Source organism: Condylura cristata, unplaced genomic scaffold (genome assembly GCF_000260355.1).
Source record: "Condylura cristata isolate star-nosed mole 26May11 unplaced genomic scaffold, ConCri1.0 scaffold00019, whole genome shotgun sequence".
NCBI classification, from domain to species: Eukaryota; Metazoa; Chordata; class Mammalia; order Eulipotyphla; family Talpidae; genus Condylura; species Condylura cristata.
Window position 1 is genome coordinate 274,438 of NW_004567120.1, and position 18,398 is coordinate 292,835.

The 18,398-nt window shown below is 38.1% G+C and overlaps 1 protein-coding gene across 1 annotated transcript in view; it reads right to left on the reverse strand.

The window, feature by feature from the left end:
• Positions 1-4,067: 4,067 nt before the first annotated feature.
• Positions 4,068-18,398, reverse strand: part of ERCC6L (excision repair cross-complementation group 6-like) — a 27,035-nt gene continuing 12,704 nt past the window's right edge. The window contains exon 2 of the mRNA XM_004685575.2: positions 4,068-7,857. Within this exon, the coding sequence (XP_004685632.2) occupies positions 4,176-7,857 (3,682 nt within the window). The 3' untranslated portion in view covers positions 4,068-4,175. The remainder of the gene's footprint in view (positions 7,858-18,398) is intronic.

Consider the following 18,398-nt stretch of genomic DNA (forward strand, 5'->3'; position numbering starts at 1 on the left):
AATACATGTATCAATATGTAACATAGAAAACAACTTCGTAACAGTTGATCCACCTGTTATGCTCACCCCCCTATACTTCTGGCTTGTACCCCAGTCTGTATGTATAAAAGCATTTTTTTTCTGTTGCAGTAAGGATTTTTTAATTTTTTTTACATCATTCTTCATTTTGTGCCTTTTTCCATCTCAGTTGTAATCCCCATGGACTTTCCACCACCAATTCACCTGTTTGCCATCACCACGGTACAGTGCACTCTTCCCACCCCAGTTCCAATTTCATTCCCCCTTCCACCCCCCTAAAGTGTCTCTGGTTTATAGTTGTTCATTGTTTTCATTTTTACTATAAAAATCGTAAAAAAAAAAAAAACCAAAATTATGAACACACCCTTTGATCCAGCAACTCCATTTCTAGACAATTACTCTATACTCACATATGTGAAAGGTCCAAGGATATTCGTTACAACTTTATTTGGAAGAAAAAAAAAAACCTGTCCATCAGTAGAAAGTGATAAATTGATATATCCAGTCAATATAACAGACAGCTATGTTAAAATTTAAAACTATGGTACAGAACACTATATTATCACATACACCTATGCTTGCGCTTATACATTCATAGACTGTCTCTGTAAATGGCAATCGAGATATAGAGGAGGCTGCGTAAGACGTTGTATCTCATACCCTTAGATCAGGGACCTTTAATCTATTGAGTACTTTGGCAGTTTGCCCAAATCTATTGCTCCCACTCCAAAAATGTTGATTTTAAAAACATAATTACACAGGATCACAAAGGATATCAATTATGTTGTAAAATTATTGTAATATTAAATTTTATATATAAATTTTTATATAATCCACATGATATGTATGCCTTTGTTAACATTAAGCAATGAGGTCCAGCAGTAGGTCTAAAAGCCATGCAATCTGTAATGATGAGTATCACTGTTATTTTAGATAGCTGCAAGAACTGCAAAATCTGATTTCTATTGGTGACAAAGTCAGTTACTGCTAATATTTCTGTAGTGTGATGCCTACATATGTAACAAAAGGAAATCTCACACTCCAGGTACAGGTAGTGGGAGAAGATGTAAACATTTTCATCTAAATCATAGAATACCTGAATTCTATTTCTGAATTTCAGTTTAAAAATCCCTGCCTTAAGATACTATTTGAATATTTTACCATGTTCATGTATTTTTCTCCCAAATTGTCATCATGCACTAACAGTTTTATGTTCAGCATTACTTACCAACAGGGAAATGCAAATGAAAACCACAATGTGAAACCATCTCGCTTCCTGGAGAATGGCCCATAAAAATAAGCAGCAACAAATGGAGAGGAAGGATGTGTAGAAAAAGATAACCCTCAAACACTACTGATGGGAATGTAGACTGGTCCAGCCCCTATGGAAAACAATATGGAGTTTCCTCAAATATTAAAAATAGATATACTATATGACCCAGCAATCCCACTTGAGCTTCTACCCAAAGAATGCAAAAACACTAAAAAAAAATTTGAAAGGGATACATGCACATCTATGTTCACTGCAGCACTATATACAATAGCCAAGTCATGGAAATAGCCTAAGTGCACACAGCACAGACGAGTGAATACGATGTGGTATGGATACACCATGGAATACTACTCAGATATAAAATAAAGATGAACTCTTGCTATTTGTTACAACAGAACAGAACGGGTTTAGGCCAAATGAAATAAGTTAGAAGGATAAAGAAACACTGGATGATTTCATTTATATATGGAATACAGAGGAACAAGGGAACTGGCTAAACTAAAACCAACTTACAGCTAGGGCCCAGAATTAGTCTATTGCGGGGGAAGGAATGGGAGTGGGAAGAAAGGGGTGGGGGGCCCAGTGTTGACTGGATGCATTAATGGTAGAAATGGTGTGGTGACATGCATCTGATGAAGTGTGATGCTATTCCCCTAAATCACATAGTGTAGTGAACCATTATTACTTTGATAAAAACTAAGTAGAAATGAGTATTCCTCTAAAAGGCCTAAAAACAAACTCTGAAAGTGAGCTTATTGGTCATTAGGCTATGAAAAAAAAAAGTATATTCTGGACACTGCTGTAGAACCTTATGAAGGCACTATTTAATCTTCTTAAAAAAGAATTTTGTTTTCTCAATGAGAAATATACCTAGAACCAAAAGCTTCACTATACAAAACAAACATATATAGGCCCCTAAAATCTCCTGGTAAACATAAATTGTGCCGGGCTCTTCTCTTGCCATATCAAGGAAAGAAAGAAATGCTTACCTGAATTTCCAGAATATTTTCACACTTGGTGGAAGGGCCTGAAAATAAGCAGGAAGCAGTCGATGGCCTGCTGCCCTCTACCTGTGCCATTGTGGCCACTCAGTCCACCTAGGCAATTGATGAGCTGGACTGAGATGCAGGCTGTGGCTTGCTGAATCACAAAATGTTACCACCAAGGTTTTTTTTAATGATATTCAATCACATAATCCTCCCTAAAATGCCAGTAAAAACTTTTTGGTAAGCAAAATTTGGTATTACCAATAACCTATTATTTAAACTCAGCTTATCTTCAAAACCCTAGCTGCAAATTTTATAAGATATATATGAGAATAGCACTATGTATATTTTACAGGTAACTTTTATGTGTGTAATGTAAAAAATAGCTGGTCTTCTTTCTCAGTTACTAAAACTCATGAGATCTCTGAAGTATCTCTTTATGCAGTGAGATGGCTGGGGTCCCCAGATAGCTTCAGGATGGGAACTGGTCACCAGAGATAAACACAAGCGAGGGTAGGTTACTCTGGGCCTCACTGCTGACCTGTAAGAAGGAGAAAGAGGCTAGAGATGGAGCTAATCACCAATGGCCAGTGATTTAAGCAATTATGCTTATGTAATGAAAGCTCTATAAAAACCGCTACACCCTACACCAGGGTCTGGGTTACTCCTGGGCTGCTGGACACATCAAGGTGCTGAAGGGTGACAGTAACTAGAGACTAGGGCATGGATGCAACACATGAAACCTTCCTTCCCCACCATACCTTACCCCACGTATCTTCCACTTGGCTATTCCAGTATGCGAATGGACACTTAGATTTGTGGACGTTGGCCCTATGTTGGGTAGTGTCAGACTGAACTGGAGTGGAGGACATCCAATTGGTGTCTTCAGACTCAGAAAATTAGTGTGGAAAATCCATACACATTTGATGTCAGAAGTCTTCTAAGTAAAAACAGTTTAGTGTTTATAATGGCTTTTCACTAAGGTGACACATGGTTAAAAGTCCACTTCATCCCTTACTAAATGATCAGGGGCAGGTCAGTCTCACTGAGCCTCGGCTTCCTCAACTAAAAAAATGGAAATGCCACACTACATCAAAGCATTATGGTAAAGATTAGAGTGCCTGGTACATGGTAGGTTAAGGTAATCTGATAAATGTTAGTTCCCCTGCTATCCTGTACTTTCTGTTACTGAAAAGTAAAACTACTTTTTAGTCTATAACCAAAGATACAGTGTGCTGGAAGTGTCAGAATGTGGTGAGTGCACAATGGCTAACTGGCTAACAAAGTGGGAAGCAAGGATAAAGGAGCCTGTTTCAGGTACCTCATCCTAGCCTTCCCCTTTAGTAAGCTGAGCGCATCAAGCTAGCGTGTTAACAAACCAGTCTTAGATGTGGAAAATAAATGGCAAGCTCCTAAGGAATTTCTATATGCATATGCCAGAGTTACCTCAGTGAAAGAAAGTGAGTGGAAAAGAAAAACTTGAAAAAGGTATCTTTAATATTCTTAACTATGATAAACAAGAGATTGCTTTCAGAATAAAATGACCAGAATCTAAAAATAACATAGTTCTGTTAAGCCTGAAAGAAATACAGAATATTCAAGTAGAGATACTTATCTGTTGCTTAGAATATGAGCATATATGGCGGGGGGGGGGGCAAAAATGCAGAAGGGGGGGGGGGGGGGGACGGCCACCGCCTGGACACTCCACCACACCAGTGCTTGGGTCTCACTAGGCGCAGGGGGGGCAAAAATGCAGAATGTACAAAAATGTTGGCAACAAAAACTTGTGTTCTGAAATCTCATCTTAAACCTGAATGTTCCATACTCAAAAAACCCAACTAAGGAATCAAATTACCTCAGTCACTTTTGCTTTAACATACAATAAACAAGTTATAGTCTTAAGTTTTATTAAGTTGCTTATACAAACTTAAAGTCATAAGCATGACTTCAGGATCTGCACTTTTTATGTCAAGTGCTTTAACTAAGCAGTCTAAGGCCTCCTGTATCTTTCCACACTCTTTCAGTTCTTTTCCACGCGTTACAAGAGTCTCATAGTCATCTGCAGTCTCCACTGACTTATCCTGGGGAGAATCAACCAACTGTCCATCAGACAAAGCCTCAGGGTCACCAAGAGTGGTCTCTTGAACTAGAGCACCACACTTAGGTGTCATTAACCAGTTGGACTCACTTTCTGCAGACAGCATTCCTCTGGAAGGAGCCTCTTCTCTGGAAGGAACCTCTTCTGTGCAATCTGAGGCATCGCCACTACTTTCCTCTGCGCCTCCCTCCAAATAATCTTCAGCAACCTCTCCCTCACTGTTAACAATTTTTTCTTCCATATCCTCCACATGGTCTAAAACCACATTAATAAGAGACCTCCTTGAAGACAGGGATCTTCTAGAGTTTACTGACTTATTTATATTATCAGGTATTTTAGGCGAAAAGAACCTTCCAGGTAAACTGATGTCATCTCTGGGAGTTGAAGCATCAAATCCTCTTTCAGATGAGAATTCAAAGGGAGATGTGCTGAATGTTGAAGTTCCTTTAAAAGTATCATCTTCATCTTCGCCATCTGAAGTGATCCTTCTGACTTTACTTCTGACTTTCACATTCAACACTACTTCTGACTCATCATCATTCTCAGAAATACCCATACTGAGACATGCTTGGCTCTGCTCAAACTCTGCTCTAGAATTAGCTGTGGAGTCATACACACTATTTTCTTTCACAACATGTTCCAAAGACTGACTGGAAAGATTTTGTCTATTGTCTGCAGAGTCTTCCAAGAAAAGATTGAAATCACATGCATACTGTGAAGATACTAAAGGTTCCTCTTCCAACTTGGCCTCATTTACTTGAGCATCCTGCAGTGTACTGTGGGATGCTGATAAGTTATCATCAGTTATTTTAGTAACAGCTGCATTCTGGTCTATATTTTGACTTTCATTTATGGGATCAATGGGCCAGGGATTGGAGTGATATAAAATCTCATCATCCTCTAGTTGAACTAGATTTGGCCCAAGATCAGCTCTGACTGATTTGCTAAGTAAATAATTAAAACTTTCCAGAGAGCTCTCTAGCAGTGCCTTCTGTGTAGGGCCTTCTCTCAATTCCTCTTTTTGTAGTGCTTCACTTTCATTTGCAAAACCTTTTGCCATTCCCAATGAAGAGTCAACACAAATTTCTTCCACACTTCTGTACTCCTTGGGTAAAGTTGCCACAATGTCAGCATCAACTGTACTTTTGCATAGGTGCTGGAGGGTATGATCCATCTTACTGGAGAGATCTTGCCTCTCACTCTCTTCCAACTGATCATCAATGATTACACTTGCCATTTGGAGACTGATTTCTTCTGGAGAATTATGAGTAGTCATAAGAGGTGAAAGCTGAGGCTGTGGTTTATTCAACTGAGGGTGTTTCTTCTTTATTTGAGAAGGGAACACAGGTTCTCTTGGCCAGGTTCTTTCATTTACAGTTCTCTGTCTTTCCATTAGGAGCTCTGTATTTTGAGACTCTGATTCAACAAGAAATTGTGCTTTCTGAACCCTCTGTTGAATGTAGTACGAGTCTTCCACTACATCAAGCTCTTCTTTAACAGAGAGATCACGTGTGTACATCAAATCATGGTCCGAGATTCCAGCTATCCCTAAAGAATGCAAGTAGGCGATATGTTCATCCAGTTTTTTATCGGATCTCCTTTGAGCAGCATGTAAAGACTGAAGCTGCAGCTGAGTTGCAGAGTTCTGAAAATCCTCAATAGTAAAGAGCTCTCTTAGTTCTTGTTTACTAAAATACCGGAAAGGGTTCTTCTTATCACCAGTACTTTGTCTTATTAATGAGTCTTTGAAAACCTGCCTTCTGTATATTTTTTCCTCTACAGTCCCACAAGTGATCAGTCTATAAACCACAACATTTTCTTTTTGCCCAATCCGGTAAACTCGATCCACAGCTTGAGCGTCAGTTGCAGGATTCCAGCTAGGGTCAAAAATGACCACTCTAGTTGCTGCAGTTAATGTTAAACCAACACCACCTACTTGAGTGGTAAGGAGAAAAACAGAGTAATCTTTATTTTGCTGGAATAAGTTAATCCTTTTTTCTCGCTCTGTAAGATGAGTAACTGTTCCATCAATTCTCAATATTTTAAAGCACCTATTCATTAAGAGGCGTTCTATGATGTTTAGAATTTGTCTTGATTGGGAAAATACCAGTGTTTGGTGCCCTTCATCTCTCAGTCTCTTAAGCAGGTCCATTAGAAATATCATCTTTCCAGATTCTTTCATCAATGTATCATCAGTTAATTGATCAATATGGCCCCCATCTGAGGAATCATCTTCATTTTCATCTTGAACAGAAAAAGTGATGGCCCCTAGATTCAGCAAACGACAAGCCCGTGCAGACAGCAGCCTAGGGTGATCACACAGCTTCTTTAAGACACCTAGTTCAGCCAGAGGTGAGCGTGTCTCCATTAACAACTCCTTGATATGATCTAGAGACACAAATTTCCTGTATATTTCTTCTTGTAAAGGTACAAGACGTATCCAAATAATTAAATCATTTTTCCTGGAAAGGGACAGCATTTCACAAGTGGCATCAACATCTGGATTATTTTCACTAAGTCTGACCTCTGAGTTGCTTAACTTTTTCTTCTGTACCTCTTCTTTAGTTCTCCTGAGAAAATATGGTTTTATGATTGCCATTAAGTTTTCAGATATCTTAAATCCCAAGGCTTTTTCCCCTGGAGTAGCATCCTTCTCTCTTGCTCTAGTAATAGGATTTTCATACTCCATCCTAAAAGTTTTTAATGTTCCCAGCAGAGACCCTTGACAAGCAAAATCAAACAGGGACCATAGTTCTTGTAAATTATTCTGGACTGGGGTTCCTGTGAGGAGGATTCGATTACTGGCAGGAATAGCACGAGCACATATTGCTGACTTAGTGGATGAGGTTTTTATTTTATGTGCTTCATCAAGAATGACATAGTCCCACACAAACTCTTGGCCATTCAAGCTTGATAGTTGCTGCCAATTATTGATTAACATTTGGTAGGTAGTAATAATGACACCACTCCTTTGCTGTATCCGACTGAGGTTTCTGGTCCGTTCATCCTTACTAGGACCATGAAAAGCTTTGACTCTCATCCCTGGAGTCCACTTGACAAATTCTTTTACCCACGTGCTTATAAGATTGGTTGGCATGATCAGTAGCACGTGTTTCACAAGCAAAGCATCAAACATACCAGAAAGGAAAGCGATGATTTGAACAGTCTTCCCTAATCCCATGTCATCTGCCAAGATACCACCTTTTCTTCCATCCTTATATAGGCTGTAGAGGAAAGCTACACCTTCCTTCTGGTGCTCAAATAATTGGTTGTGCAATTCTCGATAAAGCAGCAAGCCAGAGTTGCACACATCTGTGAATTCATCATCCCCATTTTCTGCCAATTCCGCCAAGGCTTCCTGTATTTTTTGGATTCTGCTCATCACCTTTTCATTGGGAAAAATGTTTTTTGCCAAATTGAAAAGTTTAAGTGCTTCTTCCAAATATCCATTCTTAGTTGCTTCTTTGGCTTCCTTCACGTATCTGTAAAAAAGGTTGGGAAAAAGAGAGTGTATCTCTGTATAAATAGATATATTATTATATGCAGACACACAGAGAGAGATTAGAAAGGAAGAATAAAAGACTGAACATTCAGTCTAAGAATCCTTTAGACTCCATTTTGGAATACAAACCGCAGTTGGTCATTTGATATCTTCAATTCAAGATGGGAAAGATTTTCACAGATGATGCCAATAAAAGCTGGCATCACTTAAGATGTAAATACCCACCAGACAGCGTATAAACACCTTCAGTCACTAGTTGTGGGGAAATATATGTACAAACATTACTGGTTCCACAGTTTTAAAAAAAAAACTGTTACCCACAAGAAGTATGGAGAGAGATTTTTTTTGTAAAATTAACCAACCAACCTATATTGTGGAAGCACGAAAACAGGATATACGGGCATTTCTCAAGTCTTATTTTTCTGAACTCTGTGAGGCATTTGATACTATTGATCACTCCCTCTTTACAATTTCCTCCTCCTAAGTGAAATTCATTATTTCACCTCTAATAACATGATTTTCCATTTGAGTGCTATCCAAAGTAGATCTCTAAGATTATCCTTGACCCCAACCCAAATAAATCATTCTTGACCTCTCCCCTTTTTTGAGCCCCTGCACTTCACCCCCAGTCAGAGTCCCCAAGTCCTACTAACTATATTTCCCAAGTACAACCTGTGTCTTTCTATTTTCACTACCACTACTATAGTACACATTACCATCATCTCTGCCCTGCATAACTGTGAGCTTCTACTCACTGGCCTCTATACATATACTTAATCCCTCCAAATACATTTTTTACATAGTAGCCAGCAGTAATGTCTTAAAACTTAAGAAAAATCATCACAGCTTTGCTTCAAGTTTATGGCCAACTGATTTTGACAAGGATGAGAAAATAATTCCAATGGGAAAAAAAGTCTTCTCAACTAGATAGCCACATGCAAAAGGATAACATTGCACCTCTACCTCACACCATATAAAAAATTCTGAATAAATCAAAGAAAATAGCTAAAAGTACAAAAAAAAATTTCTTAGAAAAAAAATTGACGTACATCTTTATGATTTGGGGGCCCTCCCTGGTGGCACAGTGGGTTAAGGCATTTGATACCACTGCAGCACAAGTTTGATCCCCAGCCAGGAAGGTGACCCATATGGCATGGCAGACATCTCCTGACCCGCCCACTGCTCCCCTCAGCAGTGTACTTTATCAGCCAGCTTGTTCTGCTCCCCCACTCTGTCTCTGGTGAATCCTCTCACCCTCGCAGTTCTGGCCTGTACCCCAGTTCTTATATGCATAAATAAATAAATCTTTTTTAAAAATCTTTGTGATTTTGTTTTTGGTAATGGTTTTTAAAGTGTGACATCAAACATATTAAACAACCAAAGAAAAAAATGAGTTGAATTTTATCAAAACTAAAAAATTGTGCTACAAAGGATACCATCAAGAAGTAAAACAACAATCCAAAGTATTTGAGAAAATATTTACAAATCATGTACCTGGTAAAGGATTTGTACCTAGAAGATATAAAGAACTCTTATAAACCAACAAAGACAAATAACCCAAAGGATCTGAACAGACAATTCTCCAAATGAGATTTATATCTAGTTAATTGAGCACATGAAAAGATTCTGAAAATTAGCGAAGATGCAAATCAAAACTATTTCATGCCCATTAGAATGACTATAATCAAAAAGTAATAAAATACTAAGTGCTGGTGAGAATGAGAAAAAAATGAAACTCTCATAACACTGTTGGTGGGAATGTAAAATGGTATAGCTGCTTTGGAAAATGCTGTCAGTTCCTCAAAAAGTTCACACACAGTTACATACAACCCAGATATTCTTCTCACTGGTATATGCCCAAGAGAAATGAAAACATTTGTTTACAAAATATCTTGTATACAAATGTTCACAGCAGTATTCTTTATAAAGCCAAAAGTAGACACATAAATGTTAACCAAGTGACAGATTTTTAAAAATGTGCTGTAATCCACCCAGTGAATATTATATAGTCATATGAAGGGAATGAAATACCAGGTCATGTTACAATATGAACAAACTTTGAAAATATTTTGCTACATGAAACAGGTCATTCACAAAAGATCATGTAAAGATTCCTTTTACAATAAATTTCCAATATAGGCAAGTTTATAGAGAACATAGTCTGGTAGATGCCAGGCGTGGGGAATGGGGGATTCAAGGACTAGGAAGTAGTGAGAGAATAAGAAATTTCTTTTAAAAAATAAAGAACTATTTATGCATACAAGAGTTGGGAGTGTAGTCCAGAGGTATAGGGGTAAGGGATGGTGAGAATATTCACTAAAGACACAGTGGGGAGCAGAACAGGCAGATATACTGAAATCCACTGCAGAAGGGAGCAGCCGGTGAGATAGAAAAGGTCTGCTGTGCCATATGGATCAGCTCCCTGGCTGGTCGAGGACTGAACTCATGCTGCAGAGGCTGGTGATAGCTTGACAGCAATGTCTTTAACCCCTGTATCACCAGGGAGACCCAGAAACTTTTTTTTGAATTGATTAAAAAATTCTAAAACTGGTGATGGATGTAGAAGTGCAACTATAATAAAAATAATTACATGCTATATATTGGTGAAATGTATGGTATGTAAATTATACCTTCATAACACTATTAAAAACAAAAAAATTCCTCCATTGCTTCCTATAGCCTACAGAATAATGGTTAAGCTCCTTAACCTAGCATTTGAGCCCTCTCTGATATAGCTAAGAACTGCTGACCTCTCCGCTTTAACTAAAGCTACTTCCTATCGCAAACATTTAATTTTAACCCTTTATTTCCAAGATGCTATTTTGTGCTTTGGCTCACACACTCTCTTCTTCCTGGGATGCACTCCTCTCTTTTCATCAAGCTAACTATACTTTGAGAGCTACACTAAGATACAGAAATTTTGAAGGGTGTATTATAAAGCAACAGAACAACAAATATAGATAAGACACCTAAATAACTTAACATGGAAGAAAAGGAAATTAAAAATGTGGCCCGTCAAAACAAGCCAGAGACCAGACCATTTAATGGGCCATGCAAATAGCCCATCATATATTAACCTCAATATAGCCCTCAAACAAAAATTAATAGAATTAACACGTAAGACAATAGAAATCGAATTTAAGCAAAACATAATAGGAAGCCCACAGAAAATAAGAGAGACAAAGATAGGGGGGAAAAAACACAAAGACAAAATGTCAGTGAGCATTTTTGTCTCAAAAATTACCTTAAATGTAAATGCCCTGAATTTACAAAGATGTAGAGTGGCAGAATAGATTTCAAAATAAAGTCCAATCTCCTGTTATTTACAAGAAACCCAGCTTACTAATAACGACAAGAACAGATTGAACGGTTGGAAGACAGTTATACAAGCAAATGCCAATAACAAAAAAGGAATATAAATGTATCTGATAAAAAGACTTCCAATTAAGAAGGGTAATACGATATGAAGAAGGGTACTATATATACTATGATTAAGAAGTAACACTCGGCCCTCCCTGGTGGCACACCAGGTTAAAAGCAGAGCACTGGCCCTCCCTGGTGGCGCAGCGGGTTAAAGCACAGCACTGAGAATCTAAAGCCGCTTCCGCATGAGTTCGATTCCCGCCTGCCCCGGAGGTGACCATATGACATGGCAGACCTCTCCTGACCCACCCGCTGCTCCCCTCAGCAGTGTACTTCATCAATCTGCCTGTTCTGTTCCCCACTCTGTCCCTGGTGAAGCCTCTCACCGCCCCTGAGCCTCTGGCCTGTACCCCAGTTCTTTATGCACAAGTAAATACATCTTAAAAAAAAAAAAAGCAAAAAGCAGAGCACTAAGAAGCTAAAGCCTCTTCAACATGAGTTCGAACCCCGCCTACCCCAGAGGTGATCCACATGGTGAGGCAGACCTCCCCTCAGCAGTGTACTTTGTAGATCTCCCTGTTCTGCTTCCCACTCTGTCTCTGGTGAAGCCTCTCACCACCCCTGCAACTCTGACTTGTACCCCAGTTCTGTATGAATAAATAAATAATCTTAAAAAAAAAACTCCATCAAAATTTCTTGGAGACAATAAATGAATATGGCAAAGTGGCAGGCTACAAAATGAACATACAAAAATCCATAGGCTTTTTCTTTACAAACAATAAACAAGAAAAAGATATTATAAAATTAACTACATTAGTGATTGCCTCAAAAATAATTAAATATCTCAGTATCAAGCTAACTAAGGAGGTAAAAGACTCATACAATGAGAACTACAAAAAAGTCCGTACTTAAAGGACTTTGGTAGCAACATAAGGAGAGGGAAGAGTACCCCATGCCCATTGGATGGGGAGAATCAATTTAATTAAAATAAATATCCTGCCTAAAGTGATATATAAATTTAACATATTTGCTGATAAAATACTTGCAATATTTTTCAAAATAATCAAGCAAAAATACATTGAAAAGTATGTGAAATCACAGAAGGCTTCAAGAGCAAAAACACCCCTGAGAAAAGGGGAGAGAAAGAAGTATCAACATAATTTGACTTCAAATGTTAGTATAAGGCAACAGTACTAAAAACAATATGGAATTAGCACAAAATTGTATTGATGAAGTGGGGTCACTCACTAACCCTACACACAAAAATAAACTCCAAATGGATGAAGACCTGCAACAATAAAATACATAGAAGAAAACATTGGTGATAACATTCCATGGTATCAACAATGAAGGTATTTCTGATGATTCAACCCCTATGGCAAGAGAATTGAAAACAAAAATGAACAATTGGGGTTGCCTCAAGCTAAAAAGCTTCTATACAGCAAAAAAAAAAAAAAAAAAACCACAAAAACAATTCAACAGATACCCTATTGAATGAGAAAAAACATTTACAAAATGTATAACTAATAATATTAATATATATTTTGGACTAATATCCAAGATATAAAAAACTTATATAATTCAATAATAAAGAAATAGACAACCTAATTAATAAATGGGTAGCAGATAGTAACATTTAATTCACCAAAGTTGATACCCACAAGGCCAAGATATATGAAAAAAGGTTCACTAATGCTGCATAAGTGAAGCAGGTTCAAACCACAAGGTATCATTTCATACCTATGAGAATGACAAATACTAAGACCTCCAACTACAAATATTGTAGAGGAATGTAAACTGGTGGGAATGTAAACTGGTATACACCTTATAGAAAGCAACCTGGATTTACCTTTAAAAAACTGAAAATAGAAATACCACATGACCCAGCAATACCACTCAGGATTATATACAAAGTAGATGAAACCATCAACACAAAAACCTTATGTTCCAATGTTCATAACAATGTCATTTACAACAACAAGGGCATAGAAGTAGCCTAAATGTCTACTAACAGAAGAACAGAACAAATAGATGTGGTATATAGCCACACCAAAGACTACTGTATAGCCACATAAAAGGATGAAATGCAGTCCATTTTCAACAAAATGGAGGTAATTTGAGAGAATCATGAGTAGCAGTTAGAATAATAAAAACAAATACTGGACATTTAGACAGCAAACAATTCAAAAACATAAAACACTTTCAAGAATTAGTGGATATTGGTAAACATTTTGAAGGTTCTGAAGTTAACAGGGAGTGGGAAGGTAACGGGACAAAGGGATATAAAAGAAATGATGGTGAGAGAAATAAAAAAAAAAAAAAAACTAGTGAAAGAACCATGAATACAGTCTCAGAGAAGAGAGATTTTAAGGCCAGTTGCTGGGTGAAGTCCTGAACCAAGGGGTGGCAGAGTCCCACTGAGGGAGTGGTAAGAGGTTTTTTTTATAGGCCTAGCTAGTAGGGGGAAATGGCAGGGTGGAAAATTCTGACAAGGAGCTGGAACTTATTTTTCTGCCTGGGCTTGCATTAAACGGAGGTGACAAACAAGTCATGAGGTCATCACTCCGGAATATCTGCTTCTGCTCTAAGCAACTGTTCCTTCCATAGGCCCATGTTTGGCTGGTGCTGTCCCTTACAACTAAGGTTAGTAACTTAGTGAAAAAAGGACTCAAACCCAATTTAGCTGGGTTCACAAAAGCTCTAACTACTTCTTGGCAAATTTAGGTAGGGGTAGGTAGAATGCTATAGATCAATTTTATGTCTCATTCGAGAACGAATTGTCCTGATTTATATAAGAACTGGATCTTAACTGAATTTTGAAAAAGATGATATTAATTAGTATGTAACAATGTGGTTACTCAAAATTCTCTCCGGGTGTGTTATCAGTTTTAAAGTTTGTGTCCAAGAATGTATATCCCCGAAGAATTATGTTGAGATGGTATAAAAGATATACTTCTATGAAAACTTTTAAACAAGTAAAAACATAAAAGAAATTGCTCTCCCATTCTCCTTGAACATGGCTGGGGAGAAGACAGGCTTGCTTGGGAGCTCAAAGGACAAAGGAAGAATATCCAGTTCAGGAGAAAGTCATTTTTTATTCTCAGTTACCAACCTAGTAATATTTAAATAGGTGCTAATATGTGGAACTCTATTATGTTAAATATCCATTCAGATGCAAAACTAGCAACCCACCAGAGATTTCAATTCCATAGCAAGGAAAAATAAAACAAAAAGTGTTATGTTTTAATGATTGTGCTGGAGATTACAATGGTTTCTCTTAAGGATTGTTTTAAAGAACACACAAAGATTATATAAAACCAACACCTGGAGAAAGGAGGTACAACTATTAAATATGGCCAAGGAGTCCCACACCTGAAAACTACCCTTTCATTAGCAGAACTGCCCAGCTGTTAACTCCCTGGGGCCTAACCCCACCATGAGAAGCCCTGCCTCAGTGGCCACCTCAAACTATCTCTGCCCGAAAGCTCTTTTCCCAGATGCAAACATCGTCCTCAACTTTAAAATAACATGAATAGGAACAGAATAATCCTATATCATCTACACAGTGGATGGCTAATAACCTTGAGAAGTCTTTTATCTCAATAGATGGACCTACAGGACATTTTCCTACCAAAAGAAACTAGCCATACCATAACTATGCCCCACAATGCTAAGTCCTGATAAACACAGCAGTGTTTGCAAATGGGCAGCTAGAAGGACACAGGCTTAAGTTACAGAAAGACAAACACTAGGATGTCCTTGATCTGAAACGCCCTGTGAAACATTCTCTAAGACTTTCTGGAATGTTCAGGATAGGGAACTAAACACAAAGACTCTGACACAATAAAATTTTATTTGCTTCACATACAAAGTAACTGGAATTTGCTCTTTGTTTTTTGACCAGGTGACTAGAGGATGCAAGGACTGCTAATCTCAATGTTTGTGAATACACTTATAGTCATCCTTCCCACAAGAACTTAGTTCCCTATGCTGGTCCAGCTTCCTGATAATCAGCTCTTGGACATGTCTTTATGCATCCAATCCCCTTGTCAAGATACATTTATGAGTATACTGGGCACAACTGGTGAGTCTTTGATCCTCAACAAGAAATCAATAAAAGGTGCAGCTAACAGAGAAAATGCAGGTGACACAAATGCCAGTATTGGAAACTAGTCTATTAAAGCCCAAGTCATAGAAGAATTCGCCTGAGACGGTGGCTATCATTTGGCCTCACTTCCAGTGATGATCAGTTCTATCACAGTGGGAAACAATTTTTTCTTCCTGTTTAGGTTTACAATACTACAGGTCCAGGAGTACATTTTTTCCCTTCAGTTACTGCTTATATCTCAGCATGCCCACTACCAAATGTATGACCATCCACCACCAACCAGTCAGCCCAGAGCAGGAAACATTTTATAATCACCTATAAATACAAACAAGTTAAAATTATTAAAAAGGAACCTCTGGGATAAGTTGAAGAGAATATATAGCTCAGGATCCAGTCAAACAGCAAGTGCTACTGATAATTTAATAATGCTTTCCCTGCTTAGCTCCATTTTGAGGCAGACACTTAAGAATAACTTTTTAGGAAGTTTTTAAAAAATTTTATTTATTATTTATGCAAACAGAACTGGGGTACAGGTCAGAGTTGCAGGGGCAGTGAGAGCATTCACCAGAGACAGAGGAGCAGAACAGGCAGTTGTATGAAGTACACTGCTGAGGGGAGCAAGGGGCAAGACAGGAGAGGTCTGCTGTGCCTTGTGGGTCACCTGAAGGGCGAGGATCACACTTGCATCTAAGCAGCTGCTGCTAGCCTCGCAGTGCTGCGCTTTAACATGTTGCACCACCAGAGAGGGCTAAGAATAATTAAAAAATAAAAAAGACACTACCTTACTCTTAATAGCCAAGAACTGGAAACTCAAGCGTCCAGTTTGGATTAACAAATAGTATGTGATATATTCATACCATGGAAGACTTAATAACAGAAAAGAACACCTACTATATGTTTGGAAACATGCATGAATTCACACATGTATGAATCTCAAAAACACTATTCTGAGCCAGAGAAGCCAGGCATGCGTAAAAGTGTGATTTCACTTACGTAAAGTTCTGTAATAGACAAAACTAATCTGTAGTGGAGAACATCAGAGCAGTGGTAGGTAGCCGGTGGAGGTGGAAGGTGAGTGGAGATTGCCTGGGAAGGGGCCTAAGGGAACTTTCTGGATGTCTGTACAGTGACTGTGGCGTGGGTTATACAGTTGTATGCATTTGTCAAAACTCACTTAAGATTTGTGCATTTCTTTCTATGTAAATTTTATCTCAAAATAAAAAAGCCCAAAATACTGAAACCTAGTTAAATTGCATATTTGCTGAAAGAGGAACAAGTATCCTGATGTCTGCAATTTGAAATGCATCCGAGTAACAATGTGTATTGGTAAATAAACATGTGATAAATATGTACAGTCAAATGTTAATAGACTCTGCATGATCAGGCAAAAATAGAAAAGACTGCTTTGCCTATAGTTTGACTGTTGCCTCTCAGTTCAAAGGTGCACATAACTGGAGTCCATAACGCAACACAATGCAATTTGGCTTCGAGAATACCGAGGGGACTGTGGACCTCCATACTGTCAAATCCTACCAGAGGCCACCTATTGGTCTTTATTGTTCTTGACCTTCCTGCTGTCTACTCAGCACTACTTCCATCTTGAAATTTTCAGTTTTCCTTGGGTTCAATGGCAAAAAACTCCTGGATTTCTTCCTCTCTAAATTCCTTCTTACGCTGCATCTTGAATTCCTCTCTCTCCCTGTTTCTATACAAATACTGGTTGTTTCCAAGATCTTTTTGTTGTCATTGCCCTTCTGACTCTTTGTACTTCCTCCCAAAAGATTTTATCCCTAGCAGTGGCTTTGTACTGGCTTAAATAGCATCCCCTCCAAATTTTATGTCAACTTGGAACCTGTGAATGTGAATTTATTTGGAAGCAGGGTCTTTGCAGATGTAATCAAGTTAAATTAAGGTCAAACTGCATTAAGATAGACCTTAATCCAATATGACTGGCATACTAATAAGAGGTATCTTTGGGCACAGAGAGACAGAGCAGACAATGTCATGCAAAAACAGAGGCAGAGGCCAGAATGATGCTCCTATAAGCCAAGGGTCCCCAAGGACCCATCAGCACCAGAGAAGCTGCGAAGGCTTGGAACAGATTTTCCCTCACAGCCTCCAAAAAAACCTGACCCTGCTCACACCCAGATTTCAGTCTTCTGGCCTCCAGAACACCAAGAGAATAAATTTCTGGGAATTTTTTATAGTAAGTAAAATCTTACTATAACATAAGATAAAATGGACCATTTTAATGATTTTTAGTTGTAATTCCAATGACACTAATTGCATTCATATTATTGTAAAATCATCACCCTTATCCTTTCTAAAACATTTCATCACCCCAAACAAACTCTGTACCTGTTTAACAACTCCCTGTTCCACCTTGACCCCTGCCCCCAACCCCTAGTAACCTCTCCTCTACTTTCCGTCTCAGTCAGTTTGCCTACTCTAGGCACCTTATACAAATGCAATCATACACTACTTGTGCTTTGTATCTGGGTTATTTCACTTAGCATGTTTTCAAGATTCATCCCCATTACATACAGCATGTATCAGAACCGCATCCCTTTTTATAAATGAATAGCATTTCACTACATGACTATAAACATTTTGTTTATTCATTCATCTAATGGACATGTAGATTGTTTCCACCTTTGGCCTTTAAAAATAATAATGTGCAACCTAACAAAGGAGGTAAAAGACCTCTACAAATAAAATTACAAAACACTGTTAAAAGAAATACAAGAAGACACCATGAAATGGAAAGACATCCCCTACTCATGGATCGGGAGAATTAACAACACCAAAATGGCCATCCTGCCAAAAGCAATACATAGATTTAATGCCATCTCAATGACATTCTTCAAAGAAATAGAAAAAATGTTGATGAGATTCATATGGAACAACAAAAGACCTCGAATAGCCAAAACCCTCATGTCTAAGAAAAATCAAAATGGGAGGCATTACAATCCCAAACTTCAAGCTGTACTACAAAGCCATAATAATCAAAACTGCATGGTACTGGAATAAGAATAGACATACAGACCAGT